The sequence below is a fragment of the Crotalus tigris genome, unplaced genomic scaffold, assembly GCF_016545835.1.
Source record: "Crotalus tigris isolate CLP2741 ecotype Arizona unplaced genomic scaffold, ASM1654583v1 scf7180000024514.4999324561:1519799, whole genome shotgun sequence".
Lineage (NCBI taxonomy): Eukaryota > Metazoa > Chordata > Lepidosauria > Squamata > Viperidae > Crotalus > Crotalus tigris.
In genome coordinates, this window is record NW_024100687.1 from 1,461,336 (window position 1) to 1,477,956 (window position 16,621).

At 41.5% G+C, this 16,621-nt stretch overlaps 1 protein-coding gene across 5 annotated transcripts in view; it reads right to left on the bottom strand.

Annotated features, from left to right (window-relative positions):
• The window catches only part of COL26A1 (collagen type XXVI alpha 1 chain), a 165,090-nt gene that overhangs the window by 140,202 nt on the left and 8,267 nt on the right, over positions 1–16,621 (bottom strand). For 4 of the 5 annotated variants that reach the window (XM_039333993.1, XM_039333996.1, XM_039333994.1 and 1 more), the window contains exon 1: positions 15,416–15,805. The exons of the other annotated variant lie outside the window; for it this stretch is intronic. In XM_039333993.1, coding sequence (XP_039189927.1) covers positions 15,416–15,567 — 152 coding nt within the window. In that variant the 5' untranslated portion in view covers positions 15,568–15,805. Of the gene's footprint in view, positions 1–15,415; positions 15,806–16,621 lie in introns of those variants that run through there. 5 annotated transcript variants of the gene reach the window in all.

The window sequence follows — 16,621 nt, forward strand, 5'->3', positions numbered from 1 at the left end:
TGGTAAATCGTTAAGTTGGTTAAATTAAGAAATTTTCTCCTCAATTTTGGTAACGTTTCTTTCTAAAAATAGACATGCTCCCTCTACTGGCAGGAACAGTGTTTAACGTTCTTGCATTACTGAGTTTTCCAATTTCAAGGAATCCTTTCCATATCAGTTTGCACTTGAAACAACAAGTTAGGGATAGATCATCATGGAGAAAATCTGTGTGGTTGCTAGAAGATGCAAATGATTTGATAGCACATAATCAATCCTTGTATATCAGAGCAGCATGGATATCAAATGGGGACAAATAACAAAACATGAGCCATGGAGCAAATCTTCCTTTATTTATTTGCAATCCAACCTCAGATGCAAATATGTAAGTAATGGGACTTGCATCATGATTTTTGAATAAATTACAATTGGCTGTATGTATGCAACATGATATGAACTATGATTTTAAATAATGGTTGAGTTTATGCACTGCTTTGTCATGGTTTTTTATCATTATTTACTGAATAGACCTCAATCAGTTTAGCTCACAGAATGGCACTGTGCTGAAAATTGTGGTTTAAAACAACAGCTGGGTTTGTGCAACAAGCTAAAGCACATAGAAGCAAATCATTTTTTGGCTTAGAGCAAAGTAAGACTAGAGCCCCTACATATTAGAAAATCAAAGTACAAGTGCTTGTAATTTGGGGCATAAATGAAGTACCTGTTCATTGTGATTAATCACTTTGCAAATGATGGCCTCTGCTGAAAGAATGAAAAAGGCCATAATTAAAATCACATTCACTGTTAGAAGAACCAACAAGTCTTTAAAAAATTACATATGTGTGTCTTTAATCCTTCCCTACCCAAAGTTGACTGGTCTGTTAGCTAAACTTGAAACTCTAGTTTTGAAACATCTGGTTCCCTCTGAGTTAATGCACCACATATGTTAATTGTACTCCACACTGGAATAAAACAAGATACAGTGAAATCACCTAAGTTTTCTGAGTCAAAGACCAAGGAGGTCTTTTCTGTTCAATACAGCAGAGGAAGGTAAATCTCAAGATACTTTGTAGAAGATTAGCATGCATTTTCCACTCCCAGCCATTTAGTAGCAACAGTAAATAACTTTACTTCACTCTCTTAAATTAGGATGCCTAACCAAGAAATTGTGGGAGAAAGCAGAAACAGATTCCTGGATGGAAATACGTGTGTGTAAGCTCTAGTTCTGGAATGAAAATAAATCCCTGCTGAGCAGTACATCTGCTTAAAGACAGCTTGGTCTACAATTAAGAGCCGAGGTGGCGCAGCAGTCAGAGTGCAGTACTGCAGGCCACTTTAGCTGACTGTGTTCAGCAGCTCAGCGGTTCAAATCTCACCGGCTCAAGGTTGACTCAGCCTTCCATCCTTCCGGGGTACGTAAAATGAGGACCCAGATTGTTGAGGGCAATGTAAATATATATATATACATTGCTTACTGATGTACACCTCTTAGAGAGTGCTTGCATGTAAAGCGGTATGTAAGTCTCATAAATAAATAAATAAATAAATAAATAAATAAATTACACACTGATCTTTCTGAGCAACTTTTCAGCATTGGGGTCTAGTTGGTGCATCTCGGGCATGTTCCTGAATTTGCAAGCCTAAAATCTGTTTTTCCCTATGGCATTAGTAGACAGTGAAGCTGTCTACTGAAGCTGGAAGAGTCCCATTGCTCTGTGCAGCTAGACTGTGAAAAGGCGGAACTGCCAAGCATGAGTAGGGGAACACACCCTGTAGAGCAGTGGTCTCCAATCTTTTGGGCACCAGGGACCAGTTCCGTGGAAAACAATATCCAAAAAAACAGACCAGCAGGGTGGTTTCACACGCTACCTAGATCCCATGCATGCAGAGATGAAGCTTTGCTTGCTTGTGTGGCTGGTTCCTAATGGTCCACAGCCCAGGGGTTAGAGATCCTTGCTGTAGAGCAGTGTTTCCCAAACTTGACAATTTTAAGGCATGTGGACTTCAACTCCCAGAATTCCACAGCCAGTGTTGCTGGCTGTGGAATTCTGGGAGTTGAAGTCCTCATGCCTTAAAATTGTCAAGTTTGGGAAACATTGCTGTAGAGCATCTAGTTCCTTTAATCCAGATAGTGCTGTTGGGTCCAGATACTGAATAATGTTGGTGTGGGGGAAAAAAACCTATCATATTTCCACTTCTTAGGTCTGAAATGCCGTCTGGGGCCCAAATTATGATTTGAAGCTAGTTTAAGATCCTGGTTTGCTCCTGAGCTGACAATTGTAGTTTTTGGGCTGATTTAAGAGATTATAATTCTTGGCTGAGTTCTGATTTGAAAGGATTATAAGTATGGGCAAAAAAAAAGTATCACATCTCATCACAGCTGGCAGCCATGGTGGCAAAGTGGTTAGAATGCAGGCTACTTCTGCTGACTACCAGCAGTTCGGCAGTTTGATCTCACTGGCTCAAGGTTGACTCAGCCTTCTATCCTTCCGAGGTAGGTAAAATGAGGACCCAGATTGTTGGGGGCAATTTGTTGACTCTGTAAACTGCTTGGAGAAGGCTGTAAAGCACTGTGAAGTGGTATATAAAATCTAAGTGCTATTGCTATCGTAATAAATCAAGATGTGATCATCCAAGCCAAACTAATAATTCTTAGGGATAACTAACTATAATCACTAAATTCAGGAATGAATTGCAGCTATGAGAGTGTTCTATTCCCAGTTAACCATGTGCTCTACTTTCCCTTAAGCTCTGTCTGAAGGAATTTTCTACAATATTTGAAGCAGATGGGAGATCCTGGCCAAGCTTATCTAGGCTCACAGGTCAAGCCTAGTTAGCATTCCAGGGAATACCAGTTTGGGCAAAGATTCTAGAACAGGGGTGTCAAACTGCCGGCCCACAGGCCAGTTGCAGCATGCAGAGGCCATGCCCAGCCCAGCTCCAAAAATACAAAAAAAGTTGTGATACATCCCGACACATCACATGATGCAGTGAGTTTGACATCCGTGTTCTAGAAGAAGGCAGATAGCAGCAAATCACTTTTGATATTGCTGCCAAGAAAATTACATGAATGTGTCCTTGAAATCAGGAGTTGTTGAATCCTTCTTGAAATTTTTATTTCTATTTGAAATTCTGCCCAATCAGTTTCAGGAAACAAGGGAGAAAGGAGCTCATTCCATTAATCAAATGGAAATAGCAACTGCACAATGCATGGTGACTGTACCTTTCCCCTTTATAGCACAATATATTGTGTTTCTCTTATAATAACTTCCAAATTGCCCTCATGTATTAATAAACAGCACTGAATCAAACTGATGCATTAACAAGTACAACTGTTATGCAGATCTTTGGTTTCTCTTCTGTGCTATGCAATTCCCCTCTTTCAGGGAGTGACCTGTAGCCACCCTAGCTACCTGTGGCCATCTCAGGAACCTTTGGCAGATGATCTCTGTAGCAAAAGAAAAAAAACAGGATGTGGAACTAAAACTAGGCTGCTGATCTGCTCAAACCAGTTCCTTGCATATACTGAAGTAATTATGTGCATTTTTTTTTTTGCTGATAAGCAATCATTTATTGATTCAACACCGTAGGAAATTGCCTTATATGAAGTCAGGCTTCCATTACTGTTTATTTTAACCAGTGGCTCTTGGGGGTCTTTCTCAGACCACCCATCAGGCTAGCAAGAGATGCAGGGATTGCATTTAAAAAAAGCAAAGTTACCCTCTTCCACCCCTGAGTAATGGGATCTTCAGAGGGGTTTTTTTTGTGTGTGACTATGTAAACCCACCCATTAATATTTCACAGATGAAAGGGGGCATATGGTGAAATTCCTTTTTTAAGTAAGCATCGCAAATCTCTGATCAGCCAGCTATTTCTAATGGCTCTGTTTATCTTATCTTGCTTTATCTTATCTTTTCAATTCCATTCTGTTCCGTTCCATTTCATTCATTCATTTTACAATAGCCTGAACAGCACTAATCTTAAAGAAAGATGGGAGGGGGCTTTGTGTTAACATAAACTAGAACAGTCTCTCTTAACTTGCTGCCTTCCAGATATGTCAAGCCTGTAACTCCCAAAATTCCTATCCAGAACTGTCATCTTGCTTGGGAATTGTGGGATTTCAGCACATCTGGAGTATGCTAAGTTGGGGAAAGCTGTTTTAAAAAGACAAGTTGTTTTCTATAAAATATGATCCCACATTTCCGTTGCTTTGGCATTCTCCAGAATCCATGCTCAAGTAAATTTCATGCACTAGTAAGTTTTTAGCCTAGAGATTGTTTTGCTTTAATGAAATAAAAAGTAACCACCACAGTACAATAATCATCATAATCTCAGTTCTGATACTGAAAACAAACTCCTAGTTAAAACGCACTCACCTTGTTTCTTCTTTTGAACTTGATGTCTTACTCATTGGAATTACAGTATTAGGAATGCACTTTTTTTTTCCCCTTTTCCCCTATGGGAGCCAAAGTCCAGAGGGGGAAGAGTGATGTCTGCGGCAGGGGGTGTGGGTGTCAAAATTGGCAAAATGGCAGATATACCTTTATTTTATTTATTAAACAAGTTTACATGGCCACCAAACTCATATCCAGGTAATGCCACGCAGCTTACAACATTAATTATTCAGAACATAAAAACCATAAATCAAATTTGCAGACAGCACCAAGCTGGCAGGAATAGCCAACACTCCAGAAGACAGGCTTAAGATACAGGAGGATCTGGACAGACTTGAGCACTGGGTGCTATCTAACAAAATGAAATTCAATGGTGAAAAAAGTAAGGTTCTACATTTAGGCAAGAAAAAAATAAATGTACCGGTATAGTATAGGTGGCACCATGGTCAATAGTAGTAACTGAGAGGGATCTCGGAGTCCTAGTGGACAATCACCTAAATATGAGCCAGCAGCGTGCTGCAGCTGCCAAAAAAGCCAACACAGTGCTGAGCTGCATTAACAGAGGGATAGAATCAAGATCATGTGAAGTATTAATACCACTTTACAATGCTTTGGTAAGGCCATACTTGGAATATTTCATCCAGTTTTGGTCACCACAATGTAGAAAAGATGTTGAGACTCTAGAAAGAGTACATAGAAGAGCAAGAAAGATGATTAGGAGAGTGGAAGCTAAAGCATATAAGGAACAGCTGCTGGAATTGGATATGTCTAATTTAATGAAGAGAAGGATGAGGGGGGACATGATAGCAGTGTTCCAATATCTCAGGGGCTGCCACAAAGAAGAGGGAGTCAAGCTATTCTCCAAAGCGCCGGAAGGCAGGACAAGAGGCAACAGATGGAAACTAATCAAGGAGAGAAGCAACCTAGAACTAAGAAGAAATTTCCTGACAGTTAGAACAATTAATCAGTGGAACAACCTGCCCCAAGAAGCTGTGAATGCTCCAACACTGGAAGTTTTTAAGAAGAGACTGGACAGCCATTTGTCTGAAATGGTATAGGATTTCCTGCCTGAACAGGGAGTTGGACTAGATGACCTCCAAGATCCCTTCCAACTTATTGTTGTTGTTGTTGTTGTTATGCTCCATCCACATACCCATGGCAAAAGCAACACAATCAGACCAATCACTTCATCAGCTCCATTTCTATCTGGGATCCCCAGGCCAATGTTGACTCTGCTCCGTGACACTACAGAGGGTGAATAAGAGCCCTAATGAAAGATTCCAAAGCACAATGGAAGATAATGAGCAATAGTGACATCAAATGAAAGAAATGCCATCCAACTAATTAACAGAAAAGCCTTCCAAATATCTTGCAGAAGGAACAATGTGAGGGAGGGAGGGAGGGAGGTGGAAGGAAGGAAGGAAGGAAGGAAGGAAGGAAGGAAGGAAGGAAGGAAGGAAGGAAGGAAGGAAGGAAGGAAGGAAGGAAAGCCAGCAACAGACCCCTGTGCATTGAAGTCAACCAAAACAATGGAAGTATTTAAACCATCATAAATTCTCCTCTTTTCCATTCTACTCCATCCACTCCCTAAAAGCTTCCAGGCGTATCTTGGTGCTTAGTTCTGCCTTGCCTTTGCCAGATACAGTTGATAGTCTGCAAGATGAGATTACACCCTGTTGCATCTCAAAGGAAGAATGGCATCCTTCCAATTTCTCTTATCCCAAGGAATTCTCCTTCCTCTGCTGCTTTTGTTCAAATCCCTTTATTTTTTTTAGTTTTAATGATGCCACTAGGCACCATGAACAGTTCCCAGAATTATTTAATTCAGAGAATTCTCTTTGCAAGAAATTTACATTTAACCCTGATGACCTTCTGAAGACTTGCCAAAATCCATTTCTTTCTACACTTGGCAAGTACTATTTCTTTACCTTTTCTTCAACTGAACTAGCCGGCAGTTTGCATTGCATTCTGCAAGACAGGCTTCAGGCTTCTCACCATAAAGTCAAGCGGAGAAAAAAGAAACACAAATGCACAGGACTGCACCAGAGGTAGCAGAGCAATTAGGAGAAAAGCAAACTACACAATAGTGCACAGCAACCTATTATGCTGCATCATGATTTCTTTAATCATGCTTTGATAAACAACTGACATTTAGTTGGGTTCCCATATGACTACAGTTCTTGGGTTCATCCAACGTGTTAAGGCTTCAAGGCAAACAAACTGCAGTTTGGTTTAGTGATGGTGGGTGAATCTAACCACTTTGTCAACTCTTTCCAGTGAACTAGCCTTAACTCCAGCTACGCTGGGGGGGAGGGGCATCAAACGGATCAGTCTGATGAAAGCAGCATTGCATTGTTGTAATACAAGCCCCCATTCCTTTTTCTATATGCCTCCTGTCATCCCACACCCATCTCCAAGGACAGTGCTTGTGACTCAACATTGCTTTTGTCATTTTGACCAAAGCAGCAGTGTTGGGGACACTTAGACTTAATTCAGCATCTGTTATTCTTAATTAAAGCAGCATAAAGTAAGATTCTGTATTGTACCCACTTCAGTGGTAAATCCAATTGAGCAAAATGAGCATGATTATAAAATGAGTACATCTGCATACCATGCCTCATTTTTGTACCACTGCTAAATGTCTTGATTTAGCTAGGATTGACCCAATTTTCAAGGTATAAAATTCTGGTATAAAATTAGGATTCCTGATAAATCCTGAGAGTTGCACAGCTTTTCTGCTCTGACCTGGTTTCACAAGTAAGACAATCAACTTTGCTAAGGGTAGTTTGCTTCTAGCGCATCATCCATATGCAAGTATGCAAGTTCCTGCAAGGCAGTCAGCCTGCTTGCTCCAAGTCAGCTTCTTTTGGCAATCCACTGTATTCTGAGTAACCACTTCCAAATTCATTATTCAAAGGAATTATTTTTTCTTCTCTTACTGTACCTCAATATCCTGCTTTCACAGCCATACATTACCTCAGGGGAAAAATTTAATGCTTGGATCTAATCATGGAGATTAAATATTGGATATTGAAACTACAGTAATCAAGAAGAGAACCAACCAAGAACTAAGGAGAATTTCCTGACAGTTAGAACAATTAACCAGTGGAACAACCTGCCTTCAGAAGTTGTGGGTTGCAACACTGGAGGTTTTTAAGAAGTGATCGGACAACCATTTGTCTGAAATGGTTTAGGGTTTCCTGCTTGAGCAGGGGGTTGGACTAGAAGACCTCCAAGGTCCCTTCCAACTCTGTTATTCTGTTATTCTTTGTTATCCAAGAAATATTCTTTATGGTCTTGTTTGAGTTAGTAATTGCTTTCCTCCCTAGGTTTAATCACCACTTCTCCAGTACACAGGTAGTCTTTGACTTACGACTAGTCATTTAGTGAACGTTTGAACATACAACATTTCTCCCTGGGGCTACTTACAATGTGGTTCCAAAGTTCCAGTGATCAGTCTCTTCTCTTACTTTTCAGATGCTCAGCAACTAACTTGCATTTATGGCCATTTTCAGCATCCCACAGCCGTGTGACCACATTTTACAGTGTTTTGCCTAAAACCCAGCGCATAGCACACAATGGGTTCACTTTATGATCTCAGCAGTCACTTTACAACCGCAGTGGTCACTTAATGACCAATGCAAAAAAAAATCATAAAATCAGGTAATTGATGCCTGCATTATGACCATAAGTCAAGGACTACCTATAGTGGGTGTTTTTGACTTTTTTCTGCTTTTGTCAGGAGGATTTTTGGTGCTAGTCAGTGTTAATTTCTGATGTCTGCTTGGACTAGTCCCTGCAGTTATCTTGGCAAGATTTTTGAAAGTTGTTTGCCATTGGCTTCTTCTTCCTAGGGCTAGACAGAGTGACTGGCCCAAGGTCATCCAGTTGGCTTTGTGCCTAAGACAGGAACTAGAATTTACAGTCTCCCAGGTTCTAACCCAATATCTTAATACTATAGCAAGCTGGCTTACTGCCCATTAAAGAGGTGCAAAATATTCCATGCACAAAATGTGCTGTACACATTACTACTGGTTTCAGTAAGTCTATGCCTAAATTAAAGTTTGGAGTATTTTGGTCCATGCACAGAATTATATAAAGCTATTTTGACCTGGGCAGAAGTGTTTAATGGGGAATGAGGAAAAATAAGGACTTTGGCAACTGATGGAAGATAGGGAAAGAAGTGAAGATGCTGGAAAAATACAGGGCAGTTGGCAAATGATGTACAACAGACCAATGTATGTTCTGTATGCAGAACATCTTCTGTATACAGAAGAACATTCCGATGATGGCAATGGTGATGGTAGCAGAGGCAGTCGGGAGGACAGAAGATCCTGGGAAAATGATGGCTGGTGAGATATGCCACACTGAAATATCAGCTGCAGTGGTGGTGGAGGAAAAAGGCTGGGAAGATGGGGACCAGGTGGTCAGGGGGTGTGTAAGAGTGGCAGCAATTAAGAGGAGGGAAGAAAGGTGTTGAGAAAATCAGGGGTAGTAGAGTTTCATTCCCTATTCACTTCTTAGTTGGATTCTACATGGGTTGTTCTTAAAGATCATCCAGAAGTTGCAATTGGCACAGAATGTGATGGAGCGCAGTGTTGTGCACCTTTCAGTTTACTCATGTCACACCATCGTTGCACGAGCTCCCAATTTCCTTTCAGGTGCAATTAAAACCCTACATGGAATAAGGCCAGATTATTTGTAGAACTGCCTCTTTTTGACATTGTCTGTTTATCCGACCAGGTCAGATAGGGTGGCACATTCCAGGTCCTTTCCCTGAAATCCTGCCACGGAGTGATTCTTAGGAAGCATGCCTTTTCCCTGAGGACCCCTACCTTGTGAAATATCCTCTAGTGATGTGGCAGCCTCCACTCCTTTGGCCTTCTGGAAGACCGTATGATCTGGTCCTTCCCCTCTCCCTGCGCACTGGGGGAAAGTGTGACAGGAGCCTATGGATTGCTGATAGGCATCCTAGGAGGATGTTTGAGATGCAGGGTTTTAGTCTTGTTTTTTGTAGTTTTTATGGTTTTGTTGTTTTGTGGTTTTATTGTTGTTGTGAGTGCCCATAGTTGAACTCCAAGATGGGCAGCCATACAAACCTTATAAACACACAAACAAATATTGAGGGGTGGAAGAGAAGATGATCAATCATCAATCTGGCCCACTCACCCATCTAGATTTTGTTTGAAACCAGGAACAATCAATCTTTCAGTTATGCCAAACTATGCCTGGCCAAAAATATGTCTTGAAATTTGCCAGAAATACAGTACACAACTTGAAACTTGAAGGTTTGCTTTAGTTTGGAAAAACAACCACATTTTCTCATTGCATGAAGAACCTGTTATCCATCATCATCTATTTTTGAACTTCAGCAAACAAGATTATTGCCCTCCCCCCCATCAGTTCTTTGTTATCAATAGTAGCTAAACTAAATGTGGTGGCTGTTAGTATTTTTATCTTCTTAACATTTAACATTAACCCAGATTTTTTCACTTCCTATTTTTACTTCCATTATGAGCCCTTCTAAGCCTTCTTTACTTTCATCTATCCAAGTGAAACCATGGGAACATCTCAAATTATTAGCATTTTGACCTCCCTTTTTTATTTCCAGCCTGCCATTCTTATAACATATTCTCTGCATAAGTTAAACAGAATTGTTAACATACACGTCCTTGTCTTATTCCTTCCCTATTCTGAATCACTTTGCTTCTCCAAACCCAGTCCTTGCAGTAGCTACGTATTCATTGTAATGGTTCCTGAGATGAATTATCACAAGTTTTGGCATTCCCCTTACCGTTAATGTATTCCATGTTCTGGCATGATCTACAGAATAAAAAAAAACTTTCTATAGTCAAAAAAGCAAAGGTAAACCTCCTCAGGTTCTCTTTATTTCCCATGAATGATAGCTCTCTGATCTTCTGTCCCTCTGCCTTTTCTGAAGTCAGCCTTATTTTGACATTTCTTTTTCCACTGCACCCATGTTTAATGTGGTTGATATCAAAGAAAACATGTGCTTCTTGACTGACTACAGTACCTTGAAGGACTGAAAAAAGCACTCCTCTTGAACAATCCTCAAGGATAAGGTCAGTCCCATCCAAGATATTTTTTCCACAATGCAATTAACACCCTCCTGGGGCATTTGGGAATGGAGAAATATTAAGTGGCTCCTGCAGAACTAAGTGATGGTTGTGGTTTGACAAGTATGGCTATGTGGAGATGACAGTTTCTGCCTATTTGGTTTCAATAATGTTGATTTAGCTTTAATTTGACCTTATTACTTTAATGGGGAATCTAAACCATTTGGAATCATTTTTGACTGGAGCAGCAAATAAATGGTAAACAGATAAATAAGCCATATAAGTTGGACCACATATAATTGAAACACAGACTCATTACTGCCATATTGATGACACAATATTATAATATTTCTTATATCTCCAACATGAACTTTGCTTTTTCATCTCTGCTACCTCAGCTATCATGTCTACTTCTCTTAACTACTTCAAGTATTGGTGAAACCCTACTCTTTCTGAAAGACCCTGTCTCTTAGAAGTGGTCTTACTTCAATTAGTTGTCCTTTAAATATATTGGACTCTTCTTCTATGATGTCCAGACAACACTGCCAAAGGAACTTGAAGTCCAGTAGTTTGGGACGACATCAAGTTACAAAAGATGTATCAGCTTTACAATAATAAGCACTAGATTACATTTAATCTGAATTCTAATTAGAATTGGGTATATCTATATTTGCTTTCTGCTTTAATGGGATATAATTCTCTAAGTGAATGCTACGAACATTATTTATTCATTCTCAGTTGCTTCTATGGATGACAGGAAGTTCTGGACCTTTGATTTTTCCCACCACCACACAGAAATCTTCTCTAGAGCATCAGTCAACTCAATAAGCCTAGATGAGTTCAAACCACCAGGACCAGATGGATTACACCCCAAGGTTCTTAAGGAACTGGCAGATGTGATCTCAGAACCACTGAACTATATTTTTCAAAGATCCTGGAGCACTGGGGAACTACCGGAGGACTGGAAAAGAGCTGATATAGTTCCCATCTTCAAAAAAGGGGGGAAAAAGGACCCAGGAAATTACAGACCTATCAGCCTGACCTCAATACCTGGGAAGATTCTGGAAAAGATAATCAAACAACAAATCAACGAACACCTAGAGGCAAGCCAAGTCATTACTAAAAGCCAACACGGGTTTGTCAAAAACAGATCATGCCAGACAAATCTTATTGCATTCTTTGACCAAGTGACAAAATTAATGGACCAGAGGAATGCTGTAGATATAATTTACGTAGACTTCAGTAAGGCATTTGACAAAGTAGACCACGACCTACTACTTGATAAGATAGAAAAATGTGGGTTAGACAGCCTCACCACCAGATGGATCCGTAGCTGGCTGGCTGGCCATACTGGCCATACTCAGCATGTGGTCTTCAATGGAACCACATTTACATGGAGGGAAGTATGTAGTGGGGTGCCCCAGGGCTCTGTTCTGGGCCCAGTGCTCTTCAACATCTTCATCAATGATCTGGACAAGAGGATAGATGGGGAATTCATCAAATTTGCAGATGACACCAAGCTGGCAGGAATATCCAATACTCCAGAAGACAGGCTTAGGATACAGGAGGATCTGGACAGACTTGAACACTGGGCGCTAACAAAATGAAATTCAATGGTGAAAAAAGTAAGGTTCTACATTTAGGCAAGAAAAACCAAATGCACAGGTATGGTATAGGGGGTACCTTGCTCAATAGTAGTAACTGTGAGAGGGATCTCGGAGTCCTAGTGGACAATCATTTAAATATAGCCAGCAGTGTGCTGCAGCTGCCAAAAAAGCCAACACAGTGCTAGGCTGCATTAACAGAGGGACAGAATCAAGATCACGTGAAGTATTAATACACTTTTCAATGCCTTGGTAAGGCCACACTTGGAATACTGCATCCAGTTTTGGTCACCACGATGTAAAAAAGATGTTGAGACTCTAAAAAGAGTACAGAGAAGAGCAACAAAGATGATTAGGGGACTGGAGGCTAAAACATATAAGGAACGGTTGCTGAAATTGGATATGTCTAGTTTAACAAAGAGAAGGACAAAACACGATAGCTGTGTTCCAATATCTCAGGGGCTGCCACAAAGAAGAGGGAGTCAAGCTATTTTCCAAAGCGCCTGAAGGCAGGACAAGAAGCAACGGATGGAAACTAATCAAGGAGAGAAGCAACCTATAACTAAAGAGAAACTTCCTGACAGAACAATTAACCAGTGGAACAACCTGCCTCCAGAAGCAGTAAATGCTCCAACACTGGAAGTTTTTAAAGAAGAGACTGGACAGCCATTTGTCCAAAATGGTATAGGGTTTCCTGCCTGAGCAGGGGGTTGGACTAGATGACCTCCAAGGTCCCTTCCATCTTTATTATCATCATCATCATCATCATCATTATGAAAAGGAACCAAGAAACAGAGTTGCTGCTCTTAGAAACAGCCATAGAATTTCTTCTAATTGGTTCATTCCAAGAACCAAATCCTCAACCTCAGATTGAAATGTAATCAAGGGGAGAAGCAACCTAGAACTAAGGATAAATTTCCTAACAGTGAGAACAATTAATCAGTGGAACGGCTTGCCTTCAGAAGTTGTGGGTGCTGCATCACTGGAGGTTTTTAAGAGGAGACTGGGCAGCCACTTTTCTGAAATGGTAAAGGATCTCCTGCTTGAGCAGGTGGTTGGCCTAGAAGACCTCTAAGGTCCCTTCCAATCTGTTCCGTTAAATTAAGTTTCTGCAGGTTGAACATTACAATGCTGCAAGTGGCAATTTGATCTCAGCTGGGACAAATCTAGAAGAATGACACAGAGAAGTTTGTTTATTAAATTTATCTGCTGCCCATCTCAACCACAAAGTGACCCCTGGGCAGCTTACAATGTTAAAGGTCCTTATCCTTTTAGGCTGATACACGCAGAATTTAAAAGCGTGCTGTGGCTCTCTCACAAAACGACTGCCAGATTGCCAATCCAGTCATTTTTCCAGAAGGCAAAGTGGTGAGATTGGTCCTCATTGCTTACTCTAGCTTTTCTGGAAGTTCACAGCCACTTCAATGTATCTTGAAGTTACCATATGTGAATTGGGTGGCCATATAAATGTGTTTAGTAAATAAAAAAGATAAAGGTTTCCCTGTCAGTCGTGTCCAGGGCATGGTGTTCATCTCCGTTTCTTGGCCGAGGGAGGCAGCGTTGACAATTTTCATAAATAATTAATGTATACATCTCTGGATCTTTTTTTCCTGAGTTGATGGGCACCCATCCATATAAAACACTAGACTGCAATCTCTTAGAACTCTGATTCTCTAAGAATACTTTTGAAGTGTATGAAAAGAATTCCAGAAAATAGTACGCCTGTAATTAAACGTCTGCTTTGCAACTCAGTAAGTTCCATTTTATGTTTTTAATTACAATAATCTAAAAATAATGAAATGAAACCATGTGGAGTATGTAGCCTACTAGTTGCCAAGATGGGTATCCATGAATGCCATACTGGGGGCCCAAGTTACAGCAAATTCCCTTTGACATGCACAGGCTATATATCCATTTGGTTTCTTCAAGTCCCTTCTCAAAATCTTTTTTTATACGGCACTTGGCTTTACTTCCATGCTAGCAATTCAAAGTACTTTCGGGTGTCATCCAATCATCACTGTGCCACAGGAATAGCAATGTGGTCAGACTTCAAATATGGCTGGATGATGCTATGAAGACATTACTTGCTAGCGTGGAATGACTTAAAACCATTAATCTGCACTCCAGTTGCAACCAAACATTGTAGAACACAGTTCTTCTTCTATTTCTCCCTCAATGTTCTTTTTGCTTTTAGATTCTAAACTTCATACGAGCCGAGACCTAATCGTGTAAAGCACCAAGTGTATGATGGTGGTAGAAAAATAAAAACCCATGATCCACAGGCAAACACCTTATAAACCCTCTTCCTCAGACTCGCTGGTGATGTATGAAATGTAGAACACCTGAAGTAGATCTCCTGGGCAGATTCACAATATGCTGGATCATTTGAGTTCTAAAAAATGACCCAACGCTCTGAAGCTGGCAGACAAATGCCTGAAATGCTAAACTAGTTGAATTAGGCTACTGAACTAATGCTTTCTGGTCTACACTGAACCACTAACTAAATCGAACAGAACCCACTAAGCAACATTAGGCTAAAATTATTCTAATATAAAATTAAAGCTAAGCACCAAGGTTAACATTATTCTATGAACTCTATGAATTAGTGAAACTTGCACATTATGCAAATACAACCAGTGGGACTTTAACTCAGTTAGTGAAGCATGATGTGTAAACAGGACCGCACAATCATAGATGCATTCACACATTTCAAGGAGAGAAAAGCTGTACAAAATAAACTTGAATAGAATTTAGAGTAGAATAGAGCTGGAAGGGACCTTGGAGGTCTTCTAGTCCAGCCCCCTGCTCAAGCAGGAGAACCTATACCATTTCAGACAAATGGTTGTCCAGTCTCTTCTTAAAAACTTCCAGTGTTGGAGCATTCACAACTTCTGTGAATGCTCCAACACTGCAAGTTTTTAAGAAGAGAAAACAGAACAATTTGGGTCCACTTTCTGGCATCCTACAGGGATGTCTAACTACAGTTCGGCCTTTCTCCCAATACGAATTAATTGGCGCGATAAAAACGAGGCAGATCTTAAGGAGCAAAAAGGAGTGGGAAAGGGAAGGAAATCTGCAATAGCCCATATACGCAACTAAATACTAATACAGATAATCACAAACCAAAACCCTATTACTGACTGGAGAGATGGGGAGGGAGGCGTGGAAGGCAACCACTTGCGCCGTTCGACCACAGAAACGTGCAGACAAGATTAAATCTCCGCTTCTTCTCCCCCCCCCCGCAGAAACGGAGCCTCCCCAACTTGGCCGTCGTTCCCATTATCTATAAAGGAGCCATTCGTCCTTAAGAGGTGCCGGGCCCTTCCCAGCCGCGACGTTCGACGGAGGGCTCTGGCTTACTCACCGACGATTGGCGAAAGCATTGCCCGCCGGTCCGCCGGAGCTCTGTTCGGGATAATTGTGTTGCAGAGTCGATGCCGGGAACTGATAGAGAAATCCGGTCCCGAAGGAGCCTCCCCAAAGGCAACAGGAGCACCAAAAGAAAACCAGATACATCTTGGGAACAAAGTCTGGAGTGGGGCTTCGGGGTGCAATAAGCAGGACGCGGAGGAGATGCGGGAAAGGAGACCCTAGGAGAGGCTTAGAGACTCATCCTCCCAGGCTGCGGAGGGCCCCGGCGTCGGGGGCTAAGGCCAAACGAAGGAGGGAGGGCGGCGGGGAGAGCTAAAGCTGGATTATTGGGGAAAGGAGCTGAAGAAAAGCTGGGGTTTACAGTCACCCCGCCTTTAAGGGGAGCTGCGTGCGCTGTAGGCGCACAAGTGCTTTGAGGGTGCTTTTTCAAACCGTAGCGAGGTTGGTTCAGCAGCATTCTGCAAAAGGGGGCGGGAGGTGGGTGGGGGGCGCCGGTTTAACCCTTCAGGAACGAGGCTGCTGCTGTTGCTGCTGCAGATGTCATTGTTCCCGTAGAAGAGAGTGTGTGCAATTCAGGGCTGAACTGTGGAGTCCTTGGTCCTCTCTGAACTTGATTGTTTGCCTGCAGACTTTCATTACACGACTGGAATAAAGGTAACCCTATCGTTTAAAGCAGGGGGTCCCCAACCTCCGGTCCGTGGACCAGTACCAGGCCGCAGCATGCCAGCAACCCGTCCACACAAACAAGCAAAGCCCCATCCGTGGGATGCAGGCAGCACACAAAACCGCGCACCCTCCGGTCTGCAGAAAAACTTCTCTCCTCGGAACTGGTCCCTGGTGCCCAAAAGGTTGGGGGCGACCTCTGGTTTAAAGTAATAAAACAACCTGCAAGCAAACAACCAGGTTCAGGGAGCACCAAAGACTCCACAGAAATGCAGTTCTTGAAATACACAGTTAAGCAGGAAGGCCGCACAGCTAGTGTGGGAAAAGTGAAAGCGAGATGGCAAGCAGGTAAATTTAGATTTTTTTAAACAAAATCCCTCACAACACTTCTCAAGTCATATTTGATGTGAAGGGGCTGGGCTATGGTTCAACATGGCCTATGCAGGCAGAGCTATTTCATACAGATTTAACTTCTGATCACATGTTTACCTTGGATAGGTAACTTAGTGGTACAGTATAGATCAGTGGTGGTGAA